We start from the raw sequence: 19567 nt of genomic DNA, 5'->3' as shown, positions 1-19567 counted from the left end.
GCTCCTTTGACTTAAAGCACATATTATTAACTCAGCTTACACTCTTAAGCTACCAACCTATATTCATTGCTCATAACATACACACATATATATGTACATTCGATATTATATAACGGCAGGTTAGTCATATTCCAGTTTAATTACTCTGACCATATCACACTGCCTTCCTTCTACGCTTATTAGCTTATTCGCTTATTTACTAAGTGCATACATATTTACCTATTAATTTATGTGGCTTTTCTCCTAACTGAAACTCACACACTCACGCAAAGTGGGCTCGGCGCGCACTCTCTTTGCACCATATACGAACTCTTACGATAGTCGAATGAATAACATAAATGAAGAGCTAGACAAATGCATGCTTGCAGGGCAATTTGAACGGAAAGGGCGGAATGCTGGAAAAAACACAGCTTTAAGGCTGAAAAGTAAGTGAGCGCATAATTAATGTTATGGCAGCTTAATAGTGAAGGCAGGAATGAGAAAGAGTATAGAAACCCGGTGGCAGCTTAATATATTGTAATATTTTTGCAGCAAATGATAGGTACTCGTATGCGCAGCTGTGTAGAAGCAATTGATAATGCAACGAACTTTTGCAATTACTAATCCCATTACCAATTGTTGGCAAATGGAATACAGAAACTGGTGGAGTTTATTTAAAGCGCATATTTATTATATTAGATCGAACGTAGGATTCCTTATTTATGACCGCAATGGCAGAGCAGAGCAAGTAGTAAATTACATAGGCTTACGCTGCACCCTGTGAAGAAGAGGCGTAATTAATGCCGAGCATTCGCATTTTTAAATTCAGTGGTGTGGTGGAGGAAAATGCGAAAAGTATGAAAAAGCGCATGAAAATGGAATTAGCTGCAGGCTAAACGGGTTGCAGCAGTTACAACAGCTTTCAAATGTACATATTTACTTGCATGTAGGAATGCGCTTACAAATGCAGTTGACGTATTCGCAAGGGTGTCATAATCTAAGAAAATAAAATTTCGAGAAAAACGACTCTACAAAATATAAATCTTTTCTTGCATTAATTGATATCACAAAGAATTTTCTGTACAGCGGTATGAGCGGTATCTCTACATAGATTTATTCACATTAGTCGGGAGCTTCACTCTTCCAATTTGTATGTCATAATATAATAATAATTTTAAAACATCCAAAAAGGTTAATTTCTTCGACACTCATTGTGAAATTTCAAAAAAAAAATTTCTATAATTCTCGAGTTTTACGCAAAACCATGTCTGAAGGCTGCTTGGATGAAGTAAAACTGTCGCTTGGATTGAAAAGAAAGAAGAACCTCTTTTAGACACCTGATCAGCGTAAAAATATTAATTAAACTGGGTAACTTTGCGCCTTTGAGCTTAGGAAGCCGACGGACTACCGGCTGAGCTATTCAAGTATGGTGGCGAGAGGCTGACAATTTGTGCCAATCACCGCGGAATTAGTCTTCTGCATATTGTGTTGTGTGGAAGGCTAAAGTCCACCATCAACCAAGATAAGAACCAATCAATCAGTTGGACATGAAAAATCCGCAAACGTCCAAATATTCACAATACGCTAAGTCGTAGAAAATACCTATGAAAGAAGAAACGGCACACACCATCTTTTTGTCGATTTCAAAGCTCAAATCGACAGTACGAAAAGAAGATGCTTATCTGATTTTTTTATCATCGCAAAACTAATACGGCTATGCAAAATGGCATTGCTAATACTAGTAGAGCCGCCAGAATTGGAAAGGACGAGGAAACGACGACGAAGACAACGAGGTTTCAGAAGCGATATCGTGTGACTTCTTTAACCTGATGTTGGAGAAACTCGTGCGAACAATATAGACATCATCGGCTTTAACAACTGCTAGTTCTGCCTTTTCCAAACTGGATTAAGAAGCAAGCGAATAGGGCTGGTGGTGTAAGAGGACAAAACGAAGCACCTCCCGTTATTAGACGAACACTCGGTGCACTCGCGTATCGGCACTTACGTCACTGTTGACAGGTATGATTTCGAGGTTGTAAGTGGCTTCGTTTATCTAAGAACCGGCATTAACACCTATAACAATGTCAGCCTTGAAAGCCAATGTAGAATAGCTCCTGTCAACCAGTGCTACTGTAGACACTGTATAAGGCTCTCACCCCGCAGGTTCTAACGTATGGCGCGAAAACTTCAATGATGACAACATCCAGTGAGGTGTCAATTTCACGTCTTAACTCTTGACTGATTTCTGGCTATTCGGCAATATATTTATCTTAACTTTCATTTAGGCCATTCATTGAATATGATATTGTACTTTATTAGCCGTCAAAGCCAAGAAATGGATAATGCGAATTCCAATAGCTGGATGGACCACTTGTATGTTGCTTACCGAGGGTCGCTATTGGAAAAAACCTTTTCTATTACACATATATTGTTTCAGTCGGCAGTGAGTTTCAACTCCAGGCTCTACAAAGGGTACTCACACACAAATTATTGCCGCTACGCAAATATAGAACAATCCTATCATAACAATAATTACATTGCAAAAAAAAGCAATTTTATAATGAATCAGGTAAATGTTTAAAACAATTTTTCGCAAAATACTTAAACTTAAATTTAATTTTTAAGAAGGCTTATATGTACATTAGAATGTTTGAGTTTAAACCGGGAACGTTAATATTGTTTGGGGAAAAAGAAATCCATTACTTTATCTGTGAATGGCTATAGCGAACGATATCTCGTAAAGTAACGATTAAATTTAGGACTCATATTAGATATGAAACTAACATGGAAACCTAATATACCTAGGAAAGAGTAAAAGAGGCCAACGTTGCATTGTATACTTGCAAAAAAAGCGGTCGGTATTAAATGGGGGTTAACACCTCGCGTAACTCATTGACTATATACTTCGGTAGTTAGACCAATCTTAATATATGGAATACCGCTCAAAAGGCGAGTCACACTAAAATCATGAGTAAGGTCCAAAGAACAGCTGTTTTATGAATCTCTGGTGCGTTAAAGACTGCCCCAAGTAAAGCGCTAGAAGTGATAATCAATTTACCTGCAATAAATCTCGTAGGGAAAAACGTGGCCGTCGCCCCTGTGCTTAGTACCAAAAGTATGGCGATATGGAAAGAACGATGGTTTGGCCACGCCTGTATTTTGCACACTCTGAACAGTCACAAACAAGAAATAGACCATTCTGTTTCTAGACTTACCTTCGACAAGCTCTTCAAGAGAAGTACCATATACCGTCAAGCAGTGAGTGGCAGACAATAAGACCACGGAGAAGGGGGAATTAAATTTGTATACAGATGATTGCAAACTAGACGATAAAGTTGGCTATGGAGTACTTTCGAAGGAATTAGGACTGGAGCTATCCGTTCGACTACCAGACCACTGCAGCGCCTATCAGGCAGAGGTTCCAGGAAGTGGCTACATAATAAAATACGCATGCCATAACAAAAACGACTATAAATATATTCTTAGATAGCCAGGCGGCCATTAAATCAATGAATGCGGCTATACTAAGATCAAAGGTTGCACAGGAATGCCGAGCAGCTCGAAATGATATTGGCGTCGTATTCAAGGTCAGCCTTATTTCGGTTCCGGGGCACAGCGATATTAAGGGAAACTGTAAAGCCGATGAGCTAGCTAGGAAAACTACTGTTCTACAACGGCTTAGTGACAAAAGTACCATTGATGAAGATACATGCGTAACAGCTGGGCTACTATGGCCGCAAATAAACAAGAAAAAGAGAAAAGGAATTGCTTAGTCTCTCAAGAGATGATGTCTCGAAAGTCGTGGCTTATACAACCGGTCATTGGCTGTTTGACAGGCACTCCTTACGACAATGAATATTCTCCCATGAGTATTGTAGAAGTTGTAGAGATGAGGAAGAGGAAGAAACAGTTGAGCACTTCCTTTGCAATTGTCCAGCCTTAGCTAAAATCAGAGCAGGTTGTCTAGGTAAACACTTTTTCAATTCTCTTATAGAACTGTCGGGCGCGGGGATTGGACCAATCCTCCGCTTTATAAGAGTCTCAAAATGGTTTCATGAAAGTAAATAAACAAGGAGCCCGTGGCGCACAGTGGTATCACAACAGACCTGTAAGGTCTAAGTGAGTGGGTCATACGGACGACTTCCACCGTAACCTAACCTAATCTATCGATTAAACAATTTAAAGTTTATGCCACACTAAAAAATTATTTTGCTGTTTTTGTTTATTCCATTCAGTTTTGAGTTACCAGGTGTTAGCAAAGGAAGTCAACAAAGAAAAAATTCGGTACATTTTACAGTTTTTCTTTGAAGCCGAAAATATAAGCCACGCCGCTGAAATTATTAATAGTGTTTGTGGTGCCGATATTGTAATACCAAATTACTTGCAATTTTGGTTTCGTTGATTCCCTTCAGGCATTTTTGATATTAAAGAAAATGTCGATAAGATCACAGAAATAATCGAAGTTGATCGGCACGTTAGCATCGTCCCGGAGCTTAAGATTGACTATGAAACAATTTTAAACCATTCAACAAGAAGCTCGATGTTTGGGTTCCACACCAATTAAAACCAAATAACATGTTGGATCGAATTTTCATCTGCGTAGCCTTGGTCAAACGAAATGAGTCACATACGACATTATTGTGCGGAAACGATCGTGGTCAAAGCCTGGATGTTGCTGGTCAAACGGTGGCCAAGCCACGACCAAAGGCCAGGAAGGTTCTACTGTGCACTTGGTGGAACTTTGAAAGGAATTATTTATTATCAGTTGGTCAAGCACTAAGTTCAGATCTCTACTGCCAACAACTGGATCATTCGATTGACCAGAAATGGCCAGAATTGCCAAAAACAAGTTGTGTTCCATCAGGGCAACGTAAAGCTGCACACGGCTATAGTGGCTCGCCAAAAACTCCGGGAGCTTGGTTGAGAAGTTTTAATGAAACTTCTTGAATGATAAAAATTTAACTGTTAAAATCGATTACTAGAGTTTTTTGGCAATACGGATTAAAACTACTCTTGCTCTATTCCAGAGTTGCCAAGATATGTTCGTTTATACCAGTTGCTTCATTTATGCGCCACTTGCTAACGGTTGAGGCCCACTATAAGTATAATGAAAAGGTAAGTCAAACTATAATTATTACCGAACACATTTATGAAAACCCGGAGTGCTATATTTCCAGGAACTGGCATCTTTTTGAGTTTACATTATTTAATTCACAGATTTTTTATTTGCTTTGTGGTACCTCTTTTTTTCCTTTATACATATACATATATTTTATGTAGAAACATATATTCCCTTATGCACTTAGTGAGACGCAGGACACACCTATCAACGATTTTTTAATTACCCGTTCACCATATTACTCACACTTTCTGCTTATTTGTACAGTTACTAGCGCATAAGTTTTAATTAAAATTATTTCTTTCGACTTTTTTTGTTTTGCTACCACAGTTGTGCTATTTTTTGTTTTTATCTTTGTTGCCTACGCGGCCACCATCACCTTCACGGCCGTCAACATTGCAATTTTTGCCAATGAGCTCCAGCTGGTGCCATATTCCATGGCTGTACTACTATTTGTTGTAGCTATATGGAATAAGGTAGGAATAAAGCAACGGTCGCAGCATCCCTTGCCGCCCAGACGGGGAATACGTCTGCGAACGCTACCATCGCAATTCCTCGCTGGCAACCCTACCACTACAACACTATTTCATACCACAACTCACTGATTGCTATTTATCGCTATCAGGACTTGTGTACTATTGGCAGACTGGTTTGTTAAAACTTGTTATTGTTGTTTTTGCGCGGCTGCTATTTTTTCCACTGTTTACTAGTTATACATACATATACAGACTATGTGCTTTCTCGCTTTGTTTTAAGCAGGTTTTTGCAACGTTGCTGAATACTGCAATGGGGCTGGAAAATCCGTACATGCCTTCATACAAACATACAATTAATGTACATAAAAATAGTGAACGCATATAGTATATGTTTTTATATAGAAACGTGTTTGTATGGGTTTTCCGAGGTTTAGTAAATAAAAAAGTGCTTTATAACTTTTCCCACAACACTTTTTAATGATGAAGTTTTTTCCCATTCATTTGTTGTTTCCCTCATTTTCACTTAACGCTTTGGAGTGGCTTTTTTTCAACTTCTGATATTAAGCGCATTGTTGCATTTGTTTTAGGTTTGGCTGTCATGGTTGTGCACGGCATGTAATGACATTGCACATTGCAAATCATTGCGGCTGCATCTGCAGACAATGAATGCTACCAGCAACAGAGTTAACTTATGATTTTTTTCAAGACAAAATTAGTTAATAAAAACAAAATGCCTTACTGAATAAAATAGATATTTCTAAAAAACAAATTCGTAGTGAATATTAAAAGTTGTTCTTTACAAAACCAAAACATCTTTTAATTTTTTATAAGTTTTATGAAGGAGAGTTTTGGGGAATAAAAATGAGTCTCAAAAGGTTTATAAATTTTATTGGAAACGGAAAAAAATGAATGCTACAAAATGCGCTAACAAAAATGTTAAGACAAATGTTTCCTAGAAGGCGGAGCAATCTACAACAACACGAAAGATGTCAATAGAGAAAACAAGTAAAAAACAAATTAGACGCGTTCAATTCGGCTGACCCTGGAACGTCATCCGTCATCAAAGACGTCGTTTTTAATTAATGCTTCCTTGCTTATGTTTCCATCGTTTGTTTTGCTCTAATTTCCAAGTTACAAAAGCGCTGAAATGTGTGAAATGTATATGCTTCAACTTTGATTAAAATAAAAGCCATTGTGAAGATTTTTTATGCGCAGGATCCTTTTAATAAAGATGTGAAATAAAGCGCCGACAAAACGGCCAAAAATGGCCTACCAAATATAAGAATGAAGTTCCATTGGTTATGAGAAAAGTATGAGAAGCTCTCCAAATAAATGATGCGTATTTAAGTTTTGAGCGAAACACGCAACTTACGAGTATAAGGATTTGGAAAATTCAGCACTATTACGCTTTGCAAATGATAAAAGTAAGTAAGTAAAAGATTTTGAAATTATATTATTCATAAAAATAAATAAATAATTGACGCGTTTTCTTTTGCCCGGCGTTCGGCCGAGCTTCTCCTTCTCTATGTGGCGTGTTGATGTTGTTTCACGAATGGAGGGATCAAAAGTTTTAAGCCGACTTCGAACGGCAAACAGTTTTTTAAAAGGAGTTTTTTCATCGCAGAAATACACCCGGAAATTTGCCATTTGCCTGCCGAAAGACGATCGCTTTAAGAAAGAACTTTCTACCACTTTGCTGTTTCAATAAGGATATCCGAAACTTCGCCCTTCCGAATGGTAGTCTCGCACCAGTCCATTCGGCTACGTATAATTAATATGATTAGTAAAAATGAACTTTGCATTGATCATACAGATCATAATTGGAGATAAAATAAAATGTGTGCAGTAGACAAAAACACTCGGCGAAAGTAAAGTGAATATAGCGAAATAAGCTCAAAATAAAGGATTACACTGCTCAACAAAATTTTTATTAATAATAAGCCTAAAAAAGAAGAAATAGAGAGTTCAATATGAAAAGCGAGTGGAGAGAAAAATGGAAAAAAAGCAACGGTGTTCCTCGAACAACCAAATATTACCCGTTAAGTACTACATTGGACTTAAAATGTTGGTGTATTAAGAGTTTTATACCAGAATTGTATGACAAATACATGTATATGCCTCTGTTATAAGTATTTTTGCCCTTTCCCACAAGAGAGAGGAAAACTGGATATCTATTAAAGAGCTAGAGTGTTAAAATGCTCCACAAAAATGTTCGTCCTTCTTCTTTTACCAACGAAGAAAACATATCATACAACTGAAACGAGGGCTTCACATAGTTGGCTATACCAATGCCCTAAAGGGTTGGGCAAAAGTGTGACAACTTTTCTAAGCAGAGATCTCCAAATACCGATGGTTAATGACGAAATGAAAAATAGCGCCGAAAAATATCTTAAAAATTATCAGACCCAACTGAACCTCGGGCTACTACTCTCGCTCAAATAATCGGCATATCACGTCTATAACAGAAAAGATCGGCCTGCGTAGTCAAAAACGAGCCCACCCAACAAACTAGCAAGCAGTTAAATTTGGTTGACATTCAAAAACTTACTGTTGGCCTTAAGCTTAGTCATAAGCGATTCAGCACATAAAACCATGTATTTATCTCATGATCAATCGAGTTTTCAGGCTAAAATCGCACCCTTTCTATCTTATCCGATTGACATAAAATTTAATAGTGAATAATTGTTGGCGGCCGCCGTAGCCGAATGGGTTGGTGCGTGATTACCATTCGGAATTCACAGAGAGGTCGTTAGTTCGAATCTCGGTGAAGGCAAAATTAATAAAAACATTTTTCTAATAGCGGTCGCCCCTCGGCAGGCAATGGCAAACCTCCGAGTGTATTTCTGCCATGAAAAAGCTCCTCATAAAAATATCGGCCGTTCGGAGTCGGCTTGAAACTGTAGGTCCCTCCATTTATGGAACAACATCAAGACGCACACCACAAATAGGAGGAGGAGCTCTGCCAAACACCTAACAGAAGTGTACGCGCCAATTATTTATTTAATTTTTTTTAATCTCCTGCTTCTAGATAGTGTCTCGAACAATATGAACAATTTCAGAAATAGCGGCCACTCTAAACTGCTTCAGCCCATTCGTATTTAGCAAGCAAGCACACGCTGCCTCACACAACGAACGCGAATAGAGCAGGCAACAAAGGCAAGCATCAGGCAACAGGCAATAATCAACAACAGCAGCAGCAGTAGCAGTAGCTACAAAGCCGAAGTAGCAACAAGCATAGCTTTAAGTCACGCACACACACATTTACGCTAAGCAGCAAGCTACAGCGCCCTCAATTATGCTTGTAGTTTCTTTTTTTTTTCATTGCATATCAAAGAGTCTGCTGAGTCCGCCATATCAATTTCGAAAATAGCGCTGGGGTGCCCTTAGAGGCAGCCTAGATGGAATTTTTCACAAGCAATGTGCTTAACATATATATTTTTGTTGTCATACAAACGTACGTGCATACATACATACATATTCATGTAATTAAAGTGCAATATTCTGTATATTTTAACGCACCTATATGGGTTAGGGTCGAATAAGAAACAATTTATTACCTTTCACATACACACTGATATACGTTACGTATGTGAACTAGAAACTATTTCATAAAAATATATTTATGTGTTTTTTTCAAGAAAGTTAGGAAACATACTTTTTTTCGGAGAAGCGAAATAGAAAACTCAACAGCTTCAGATTGTTCGTTCGACGGGTGTTGTGTTACCGTAATACTACTATTATTTGAGATCCTCTTGAACGAGTTAGATGGCCATCTTCATGTAATGTATTTATAGGTATAACTATATATTAAAATGTAACTATGTAACTATTGCCCAAACTTGTCAATAAGCTCTGGTGTAGGTATCTGTCCATGTTTATACATATAAAGTAAATTACGTATTTGTATGTACACTTTATATTGCCGCAAGTTCTGTTACGCATTCAGATATGCAATTATAATACTTTTTTTAATGAACTTAGTTTTATTTAATTATGTAAATATGAAAAAATAATTTTTAGTCCTCATTCGAAAAAAAAAAACAATTAATTTTTATTCGAAATGCTTACCATTTGCTTATACACAAGCCTTCATACGATTAAACTATTCCGCCATGGCAGCACACACGTCTTTCGTGGGATATTGGCGTCGTTACTCGAGCCAAAGAACCTCTATGAGGTCTGTAGTCTGTCACAAACTGTCGTCCAACCGATTCAGATTGCCCAGATGTCCAATCTTCTGCGGCTATGAATCCAGGAATATTGGAGCGGAATCAAATTGGAATATCCAAAGCTCTCCATTAAAGAGGGTACTGTTCAACTGCCTCACCACGACTGCTAAGACATCCTTCTGATACCCTTTTGCATCGATCTTAACCTCTTTTTCGCAGAAATTAAGAGATGTAACGCCTTTACAAGACACTCCCTATCAAACCATTGAGAAAGCTGGATGGTGGCCACGATGAACAAACACTGGCCCTTGAAACAACATTTTTTGCATCTTTAGAAGTTTTAGCATAGATTTTGTGATTTTCCTAATTCAAAAAATTATTCAACAGTGAAAATTTTCTCATCTGTGAAAAGAATATTTTCATGGCCGTTGAGCCCGTGCCACTGAATAAGCTGCTTGCATCTGTCGAGTCTAATTTTCTGAACAGTTGAACCACGGAAGGCTTTCATGTGCATCATCCCTGATTAGTCTTGACATGGATCAGGTCGATACATGCATTTCTCTGGACCCGATTTTCAGCTTTCTAAGGGGATTTCTGCGAATTATTTCTCGAACGGCTTTCATGGCTGCACTGATTCGAACCACGTGAGAACAACCACTTCTTTTTCTGTCTGTCACTTCAGACGAAATACTATTTTTTTCAGCAATTTCTAAATTTCAATTGTACTTTTACCACACTAAAGAAATGCAATGACTGCCATGCGATTTTCCTTAGCTCACCACTCCATTGTTAACAAGCGAAATATGCCACGGAACTGAGTATACTTTATGTGTAGACAACGCATACGAACAAAAACAAAAATAACGGAGCTTCTTTCTGCGAATTTTTTCTCGCCATATGCACTAAGTATACATATATAAAAGTACCAATACTACTTTATGACTTGGAAATGACATACATATATCAAAATATATTTTCTTAAAAACAAATGTGTTAGTTTTCTTATTTTTAAAAACAAAACAGATAGACCAAACGCAAGCATTTACCATATCTCGAAAAACTTATTGACAGTTTGTGGCTCTATCTTAGTAACTACTTCGTTGCCTTTAAGGGTATGGATGCCTTCTGGTTTATATGTATAACATCAATCTTACCGCCTACAAAAAAAGCCTAATAGACTCAATTATCAGCTCTGAGGTTCATAATCGTCATTACGGAACTTATTACTCAAACGACCAATTTTTTGATAGACTCTGTGAAATGGTGTGCCAAGCGTTATTGAGACTGAAAAAGTGTTTACAATTTCTAGACCAATGACAAGCCGATGTGTTTTGGATTGAGCGATTCACTTCGCCCACAGCAATCCCATCGCTATGCACTGTACGTTGGCAGTGCCCTAGCAAGGCATCCTCATGAAATCGCTGCTCAAATTTGTATACAGCAGTACCATTTGGTGGTTCATTTTGATAAAAAATTTCTTTTCAAAAACACATAGTTTAGAAATAAGTTCTAGACTCATTTCATGCCACAAAGATGTCAATCAGGACTTTTAGCAGCAAAAACTTATTTCATAAGTCAATCTAACATATGATTCGAAAAGATTGCGGTATTTTACTATCCTGTACATTTTTATACATGTATATATGTATATAAGCATATAAAAACACACACACACATACCCATTCACATATCTTTCAACAAGTTCAATTACCTTCCGTTTGATGGAAGTGGAAATCCGTCCAATGTCCATGAAATTTGCGGTGTTGGATTTCCGGCTGCTGAGCATTTCAAGCTCACTGCCGGTCCCGGTTGCAGTGTTTGTTCGATGAAGCTGTACAGCAGCACTGGTGGTGCATCTACAACGAATATATAGAAAAAATCAAAATATCAAAAAACATGATTGTGTGAAAAATTGTGAAAATATGCAAGTAGAAAAATAGCAGACAACTGAATGAGCGGCGTAAGCAATGGTGATGGGTGAGCGAATGGCTGAGTGCAAATGAATGAATGCAACGGATGTGAATCAGAGAACAGTTGGTACTGAAGCAGTTGTATATATGTATAACTTGTATATAGCAAAAAAGATATATATATTTAGTATTTGACTCTGCTTTATTTGCTCTCTTCCATTTTATTTTAACGCGTGGCTTGTGCATATAGGGTGCGCTGTAGCCAAAGAATTCTACTGCAAAAACTAATAAAATTGATGGTACGAAAATAACAAAAATATGGCATCAATAATGTCAACCGTACCCATATATTTAAAAGCAGTTTCATAAAAAAACGTTTGGTTTGCCTCTATTGACACAATTCGATTGCATTACCACTCGGTTATCTACATATTTTTTTGTATATGTGAATATGCATTTATTTGCTATGCTGGATGTCAATTCAGCAGGTGTGATTTGTTTGCTTTTATTTTGATATTCACAAAAAGTGTCTCTGTAAATTTGCATATGTCTTCAAAAACAATTTAATTGCTTATTTATTCACCAATCGGTATCTGCATATTTTTGAACAGTCACGCTGTGGCTAATTTTAGTGATGTGGAGAAGTTAAGAAATTAAGTATCTAAATTTTTTATAAACAAAAATTAGTTTAATTTTAGTGTATCATTTAAACTTCTTAACTTTAGTTAGGGTATTAAAAACAGTTCTCTGCAATGGCTTTATCAGTTTAAAAAATTAATAATTTATAAAAGAATGTATATGTATATAAGTATATCACATCGGGTAAGCCACACCCAATAGGATCTCACTCAGGGCATAACGCCGTGAACATTGGGAATGCATATACTTGTCCGTGCTTTCCTTACGCTATTCTAGGTTTCAGATTATCGTTTCCGGTTATGGTGCGATATGAAAACCCATTCCATTTTTGCCTTTACGTCACGTTTTAAAATATCTTGACTTCAATTCGATTGGTATCCATTGTCTTTACTTTTGAATCATTCTCATAGCTTTGATCTGTTGTGAAATGGAGTATTGAGCTCCTAACCAAGAATTCTTCAACTTTTTTTTCATTTAGTACGAGTAATACTTTTCAGTAGTGAGTCTTCGATCCACCATCATCCACCGCTATGCCGATCTTCGACATCAAGAGCCATGATAACTTATAATGTCATCTCCAAGCAAGCATTTAACGCTTTTGAATCACCGCTCGAAATGCGCGACGTACTCAAAATACCTTGCGCCGGCAAGACTTTTACTGTTTGTCCTAATGATACAGAATGTTGCAGGACTACCAAAGTTACTTATTTTCGTAAAATTTTACAAAAAAAAAAAAATACCAGTCTAACGGTTAGATGCGATAGAAGTGAAACCTTCCGTAAAACAAACTGAGAGAGAATGAGACGAAAGCAGCATTAGGAGCGGGATAATTATAGGTTCATTATAACCTACGGCGGCCGCCGTAGCCGAATGGGTTGGTGCGTGATTACCATTCGGAATTCACCGAGAGGTCGTTAGTTCGAATCTCGGTGAAGGCAAAATTAATAAAAACATTTTTCTAATAGCGGTCGCCCCTCGGCAGGCAATGGCAAACCTCCGAGTGTATTTCTGCCATGAAAAAGCTCCTCATAAAAATACCTGCCGTTCGGAGTCGGCTTGAAACTGTAGGTCCCTCCATTTGTGGAACAACATCAAGACGCACACCACAAATAGGAGGAGGAGTTCGGTCAAACACCTAACAGAAGTGTACGCACCAATTATTTTATTTTTTTTATTTTTTATAATATTTTTTCTGTCGAAATTCACGACACTTTTCTGCATTATTTTTCGGCATAATTGCGGTAAATATTTAAAAATGAAAATATTTACGAATATAAAAATACGGACGCAATACAGCACACGCGGTTGCTATTATGAGCGTCGTAACGCGTATAATACACAGACGTACTAACATACACGCAAACATTCGTAGGACGCTTGGTTTGAATTTTTTATACATATGTATGTATGCTATACTATGGCCTAGCCTATGTACGTACATACATATTTGTGTTCTGAACTTCCAGCAAAACAATGCTTATTAATATACACATATGCATCTACATACAACCGCGCACACAGGCCACTCACTTTATTCCTGTAAATGCGTATGTCGTCCAAAGCTAAAATTCTGTACCTAGCGACTACAAGAACAAAATGCATTAATAGGCGCAGGCGTAGCGGCCATCATCCTAGTTGTCATAGCGCTGAACAGTCGCGGCGGCGCCGAACAGTTTCAACTATTGTACTGTGCAACAAAAACTCATCATCAAAAAATTGATTTATAAATTCGAGCTCATAGTTCTAAGAGCAAGTACTTTCATTCATAAAACGAGCCGCCCATATGCTAATTTTCTCGACAATTCGAAAATAGTCAATATTGGAATATTTCGCGTAGAATTATTTGCCAATATTCAATTTTTGTCAAGTCGAGTGCCCGCGGCTCCGTAAATATGTTTGCACCCATATATGTATGTAAATATATGTTTCTAAATGCTCGACAACCGCAGCTGCCTGTTCAAGGTTACTGTACATTAGGCCGGGTCGATTTGGGGGAAGGCAAAAAAATCGCCCATTGCTCTGTGAAAATCATATTCTAGGGATCAGAATAAGAAATTTTGACGAAGGAACCATACCTCTGAAACGATTTCTGATGTCCCCCAATATGGGTCGAACTTTTTAGTTTCTTTTCTATAACTCACATTCTTTCATTTACATATGTTCTGACTAAATAAATTTCTTAAGAGAAAAAAATAGATAATATTATAAATAAATAAAAATAAAGAAAAAACATAGCCATTTAGCTGATTTTTTCATGTAAAGGCCAAAAATGGTGATATTTTGAAATTGGGTGACATCAGAATTCGTTTTAGAGGTATGGTTCATTCGGCAAAGTTTCTTATTTTGATCCCTAGAATACGATTTTCATAGAGCAATGAGCGATCATAAGTATGGATAGAATCCAAAAAGCGTAAGTTATGCAACGCAAGATGTAGGAACACTTTTTGGATTCGTTCAATTCTAGCGCGTCTAATTCGGCGGCCAAATGAAGTATGCATGCTCTAGTTTGGAACGTAAAAACGCCGTATCTAAAAGTTTCATCGCATAAGGGTCGGATAAAACGAAGCTATAAGACGCCTGAAAAGCAAGCAAGCATAGCGTAATAGTTGGTAATTAAAAAATGTATATGACTAGCAAAAGTAAGCTTCGAGTAAAATATTATACACAAATCTTAATTGCACTTACACGTGATAGGGGTGTGCTAGATATGTGATAAGAGGTGTCGATAACAGTAGCACACTTAGAAAAGGTAATTTGGAAACACTTCTTTATGCTCAGTGATAGACGAAAGAAATACATCAGTTACTGAAATTATCACATCTCAGGAAGTAAAGAAAATACAAAAAATATCATACTGGGATGATCTAACGGGTTTTTCGCATTAAAAACTAATGATAGTAGCTTTAACCTAAGCCAAGTTAAACATTGAATACCTGGGTAAACATATTTTACCAGAGGAGGAAATAAAACTCAACAAAATAGGGCAAAACTAAAATTCATTGAGGAAGTTGGGCTCAGAGAAATACTCTGAATCCATAAAGGGCACACAATTCATCTCTCAGATTGCAGTGTTTAGTCCCCTCACAATAATAATAGTCTTAGGACCTTTATAGTTCAATAGCCACTGCAGCCACTTGTCAAAGCAATAGCGGAGACAAGGTTATAAAATTAATATGGGCTTACCGGAATACCTTTTTGGAGAGCTAAAAAGCCCTACTACTGCTGATTCTTCTTTTTTTGTAATGATATGAAGTAGGAAGCAGTTGGTGAAAAATCATTAATCAGCTATTTTTGACTGTCAGGAGTGGTTCAAATTTTATTGATAATATTTTTAATTTGTATACTTCTTAAAATCGGGCACTTAACTAAAAATATTTTCTAAAATAATATTTAATTTCGAATATCTGCAAAACCTAACCGTGGATATCATGGCATGCCACCAAATTAGTCGGAAATGGTCAAAATAACAACGACCATAAATGTTTAGTACAACTTTCCTAGTAACCCTATAAATAATTTTTTACATGAATGAGTTGAAAATTTTATCTGTTAAAGCCCTTAAAAATTACTCATCCAATCACTTGACATTTAACCAAAAATCTTGCCGATTGGCCCATTGGTAGACCTTTATTTTTTATTTATTAATATTTTGTTCAAATATTTAATAGCTAGAAAAATATTTTCTGACAACCTTTATTATTGCCATCGATAATCGCAATATCTAAATAAATAAATTATAAAAAAAAATTTTAAGTTTTTTGCCTTCGCGTCTCCTTTTATTTGCAGTATTCGGTATTCCGATATTTACAAACCTAGTTATGTACGAGTTTGTATGTTTGTGCGACACGCTGAGCGATTTAATTTTACGCCAGCTTTGAAGCATTGCTTCAACAAATGCGCATCACACAGATTTGCAGTTGTGTAGGGTCATATTGAGGTCATTGTTCCCATACTTAAGTGGCTTTCATACGATGAGTGCCAAAATATTACAGTAGGTGCGCTAGTAATTAAGCATAGTAACAGTTGAAAATTGTTTGTTCTGATATGTGTGTGTTTTAAGAGGCATAGAACATTAAAGAAAAAAACAAAAAAAAAATAAATAAAAAAGCAAACCAAAAATTACAAACAAAAAAAAAAGTTCTCAATATTTCGGCTTTAATATATAGTTCGTACATTTTATAATATTTGGTGTTAATAACTAATTTCTGGCAAATGGCCTTCCTGACAGCCCCTCTTTTGTAAAAATTTTTTTTACCATTTTTTTCGGCATCGTAGCTTTAATCAAAGATTGTTTACCGGTAATGTTGACATAACCTTGGCAACTTATTGACGGTCTGATTTTCCTGAGTTGATTCGGTCATCGAAAGCTTATTTCTGCATTTATTAAAGTGATGTTGTAATAATTTTGCATAGAGAAGAATGGTTTTTACACTACCATAACGTGAAGTTCTCCGTTTTGGAAAAGTGGATAGATTTTTTTTTTTTTTTTCATAGCAGAAATACATTTAAAGGTTTGCCATTCTCCACCTAGGCCTAACCACTAATAGAAAATCTTGTTCTGATTCATGTACGAAGATTCAAACCTGTCTCGGCTACGGCGGCCGCCTTTTTTTCATGCCTTACTTGATTCCCACATAAACCATAATGTAGTCTCGGTCGTGTAGCGATTTTCCGGCAATCTTAGTTTCTGAGTTTTCGGCGAGTTGATGGCCTGTTAGCTTCTTAAGCTCTTAGTACTCACTCTCACTGCCGTTTGCTTCTTTTTTGACTTTTACTTACTTGAGGGGTTCAATAAGTGCCCGTGTTAGAAATGAAAACACCATTTTTTAAATTTTTTTTATAGTTTTCAACATAGTCCCCTTTTAGAAAGATACACTTCTCTAAGCAATCCGACCATTTTTTTTAACCCCTCCCAAAAATAGGATTTGTCGAACTCTGCAAAATACGCCTATGCTCCGGCGTTTGAACAAAATTATTTCCCCGTTAGTCATTTCTTCTTGTTAGAGAACAAGAAAGGTCTTGGAGCTAAATCGGGTGAATACGGGAGTGCGGTAGCAGTTCATAACGCAATTCACGCAGTTTGGCGGCGACAAGTCCGGATAAATGTGCTGGTGCGTTATCGTGTTGAAACAGCACCTTCTTTTTCGACTAATGCGGCCGTTTCTCTTAAATTTTTTGCGAAAGCGGTCCATTGACCAGTGATCATTCGCCATTCGCGTGCCAAAAAATCGTCGCCATGACCTTTCCGGCCGATAGGACTGTCTTCGCCTTCTTTGGAACAGATTCACCGGGAGAAATCCTTTGTTTTGATTATTGCTTAGCTTCTGGTGTGTAATGATGAATCCAGGTTTGATCAACGGTGACAACTCGGTGCAAATATTTCTGCGGATTACGCTTAAATTGCTTTAAATACAGCTTCGAAGTTAACAGCCGCATCCGCTTGTTATAGCTTGTGGGCAATCACGCCACCCATTGGACCGGCCATTTTTTCATCACCAACTTAGCATGTCAAATATTAATTGCCGTTCCAATCGGCACACCTATGGCCTCTGCTAAATCGCGTACTTCCGTTCGTCGATCAACGAAAATCATGTCGTAGACTTTTTGAATGATTTCCTCGGTAACCACGTCCTGCTCACCCAGCGTCCTGGTCGCTTCTCTTCATAAAAAAAGGATGTTCGCCCACGTTTCAATTCGTTGAACCAATATCTAACAGTGGCCATAGATGGCGAAGCGTCTCCATAGACAGCATCCAACTTTGCTTTTATTTACACGATTTTTTCCTAGCGAAAATCACGAAACATATCTTACTCGAATAGCTGTCAAACCCAAACTAACCTAGCAATCAGTCTGAAATTTGTTTTGCTGTCGTTTGATAGATGGCAGCACAAGATGCTAACACCAACTTCCCTGAGGAACTCCCTCTGTCATCAAACACGGGCACTTATTCAACCGCCCTCGTATATAAGTGCGACGTATTAAACTGCTTGACACTCTTCTTAATGCAAATTTTTTCCTTTATTTCTGGGTTCTTACCAATTTCTTCTTCCTGTATCGCGATATGGCATTTGCAGCTTTATTTTTGTAGAAAAAACCATGTAGTTGGACTAATGCGTCTTCTCTATAAAATGTCCGGATGCACTACTTTTGAGGAGGTCATCATCCGAAGTATTTAGATCCATTCGATAGTAATGGTGTTTTAACAGAAAACTAATTTTTGCAGCGATCTATGTATTTGCAACAGATACATGACGGCTGGTAGCTTGGCTTTTTAGTGAACAAACGTTATAAGTTTTGCTATTTAGGTTTAATTTTTCACCTTAAGATGTCCAAAAATGGGTGTCCACCCAGAGGATACTTCATCGAAGACGGAAGTTGGGAGTTGGTTCAATCATATACAAAAGGATTATATCCCATTCTATATATTACATGGAATGATTGTCAGAAATTTATTTATATAACTTCTTAAGAAAAAAATAAAATTTACTAATTTTTACCACATCTGAACAGAAAATTGTCAGGAGTGATTTATACTACCGGATAGAGTAAATTACTCCATCTCAGTTTCTTCTCTCCATCCCAGTGTTCCGGTACCAATGTAAGTTTAGGTTTGTTTTATTTTACTTTCGAGTTTATCTGTTGTAAAGTCTGATATGTGGATATATCTGGAGCTAATAACCAAACTAACTTAATGCATTAAACATGTTTATATCAGTCAGTTAAGAAGATTTTTTGCAAACAACCCCAATATGTAAACCTGAACGTGCTCTAGTTTAGATTTGCCTCAATTTCGGGAACTTCGGTTAACATTTTATGAACTTCGCTTTCACACCTAGCAACACTCATGAATTCACATACACATCCACTTTCAATATTTATGGGAATTTATACCTTTGGAATATAATTATTTCCAATTCATTATCGAATATCTACGCCTGAGGCATTTGGGTGAAACGGAAATGAGAACGTTTTCTGTGGTCATACATACAAAATTTAATAATTTCCGTTTAAGTTGATGTTTATTTGTATGTGTGTGAGTATATAATAACTACAATAAGCCGGAAATTGAGCAGAAACCTTTTATTCTCCGAGTTGAATGCATGGCTTTCATCACAAATCAGACCAAATTTAAAGCAATTATTGTTGGGCGTTATTGGAGAAACATAAATTCCAGGCAAATGGTAAAGAAAACATAACCAAACGAACATGAAAACTTCAAAGCGGTTCATTTCAGTTAATATTTCTGAGCCTAATGTGTGGTTTAAATAAGAGAGA

The 19567-nt window shown here is 37.0% G+C and overlaps 1 protein-coding gene across 3 annotated transcripts in view; it reads right to left on the bottom strand.

The window, feature by feature from the left end:
* LOC128862101 (cell adhesion molecule Dscam2) overlaps positions 1 to 19567 on the bottom strand; it is a 308940-nt gene that overhangs the window by 161627 nt on the left and 127746 nt on the right. For all 3 annotated transcript variants that reach the window (XM_054100528.1, XM_054100530.1, XM_054100529.1), the window contains exon 7: positions 11455 to 11599. In XM_054100528.1, the coding sequence (XP_053956503.1) occupies positions 11455 to 11599 (145 nt within the window). The remainder of the gene's footprint in view (positions 1 to 11454; positions 11600 to 19567) is intronic.

The sequence above is a fragment of the Anastrepha ludens genome, chromosome 4 (assembly GCF_028408465.1).
Source record: "Anastrepha ludens isolate Willacy chromosome 4, idAnaLude1.1, whole genome shotgun sequence".
Lineage (NCBI taxonomy): Eukaryota > Metazoa > Arthropoda > Insecta > Diptera > Tephritidae > Anastrepha > Anastrepha ludens.
This window is presented reverse-complemented; position numbering and strand designations above follow the sequence as displayed.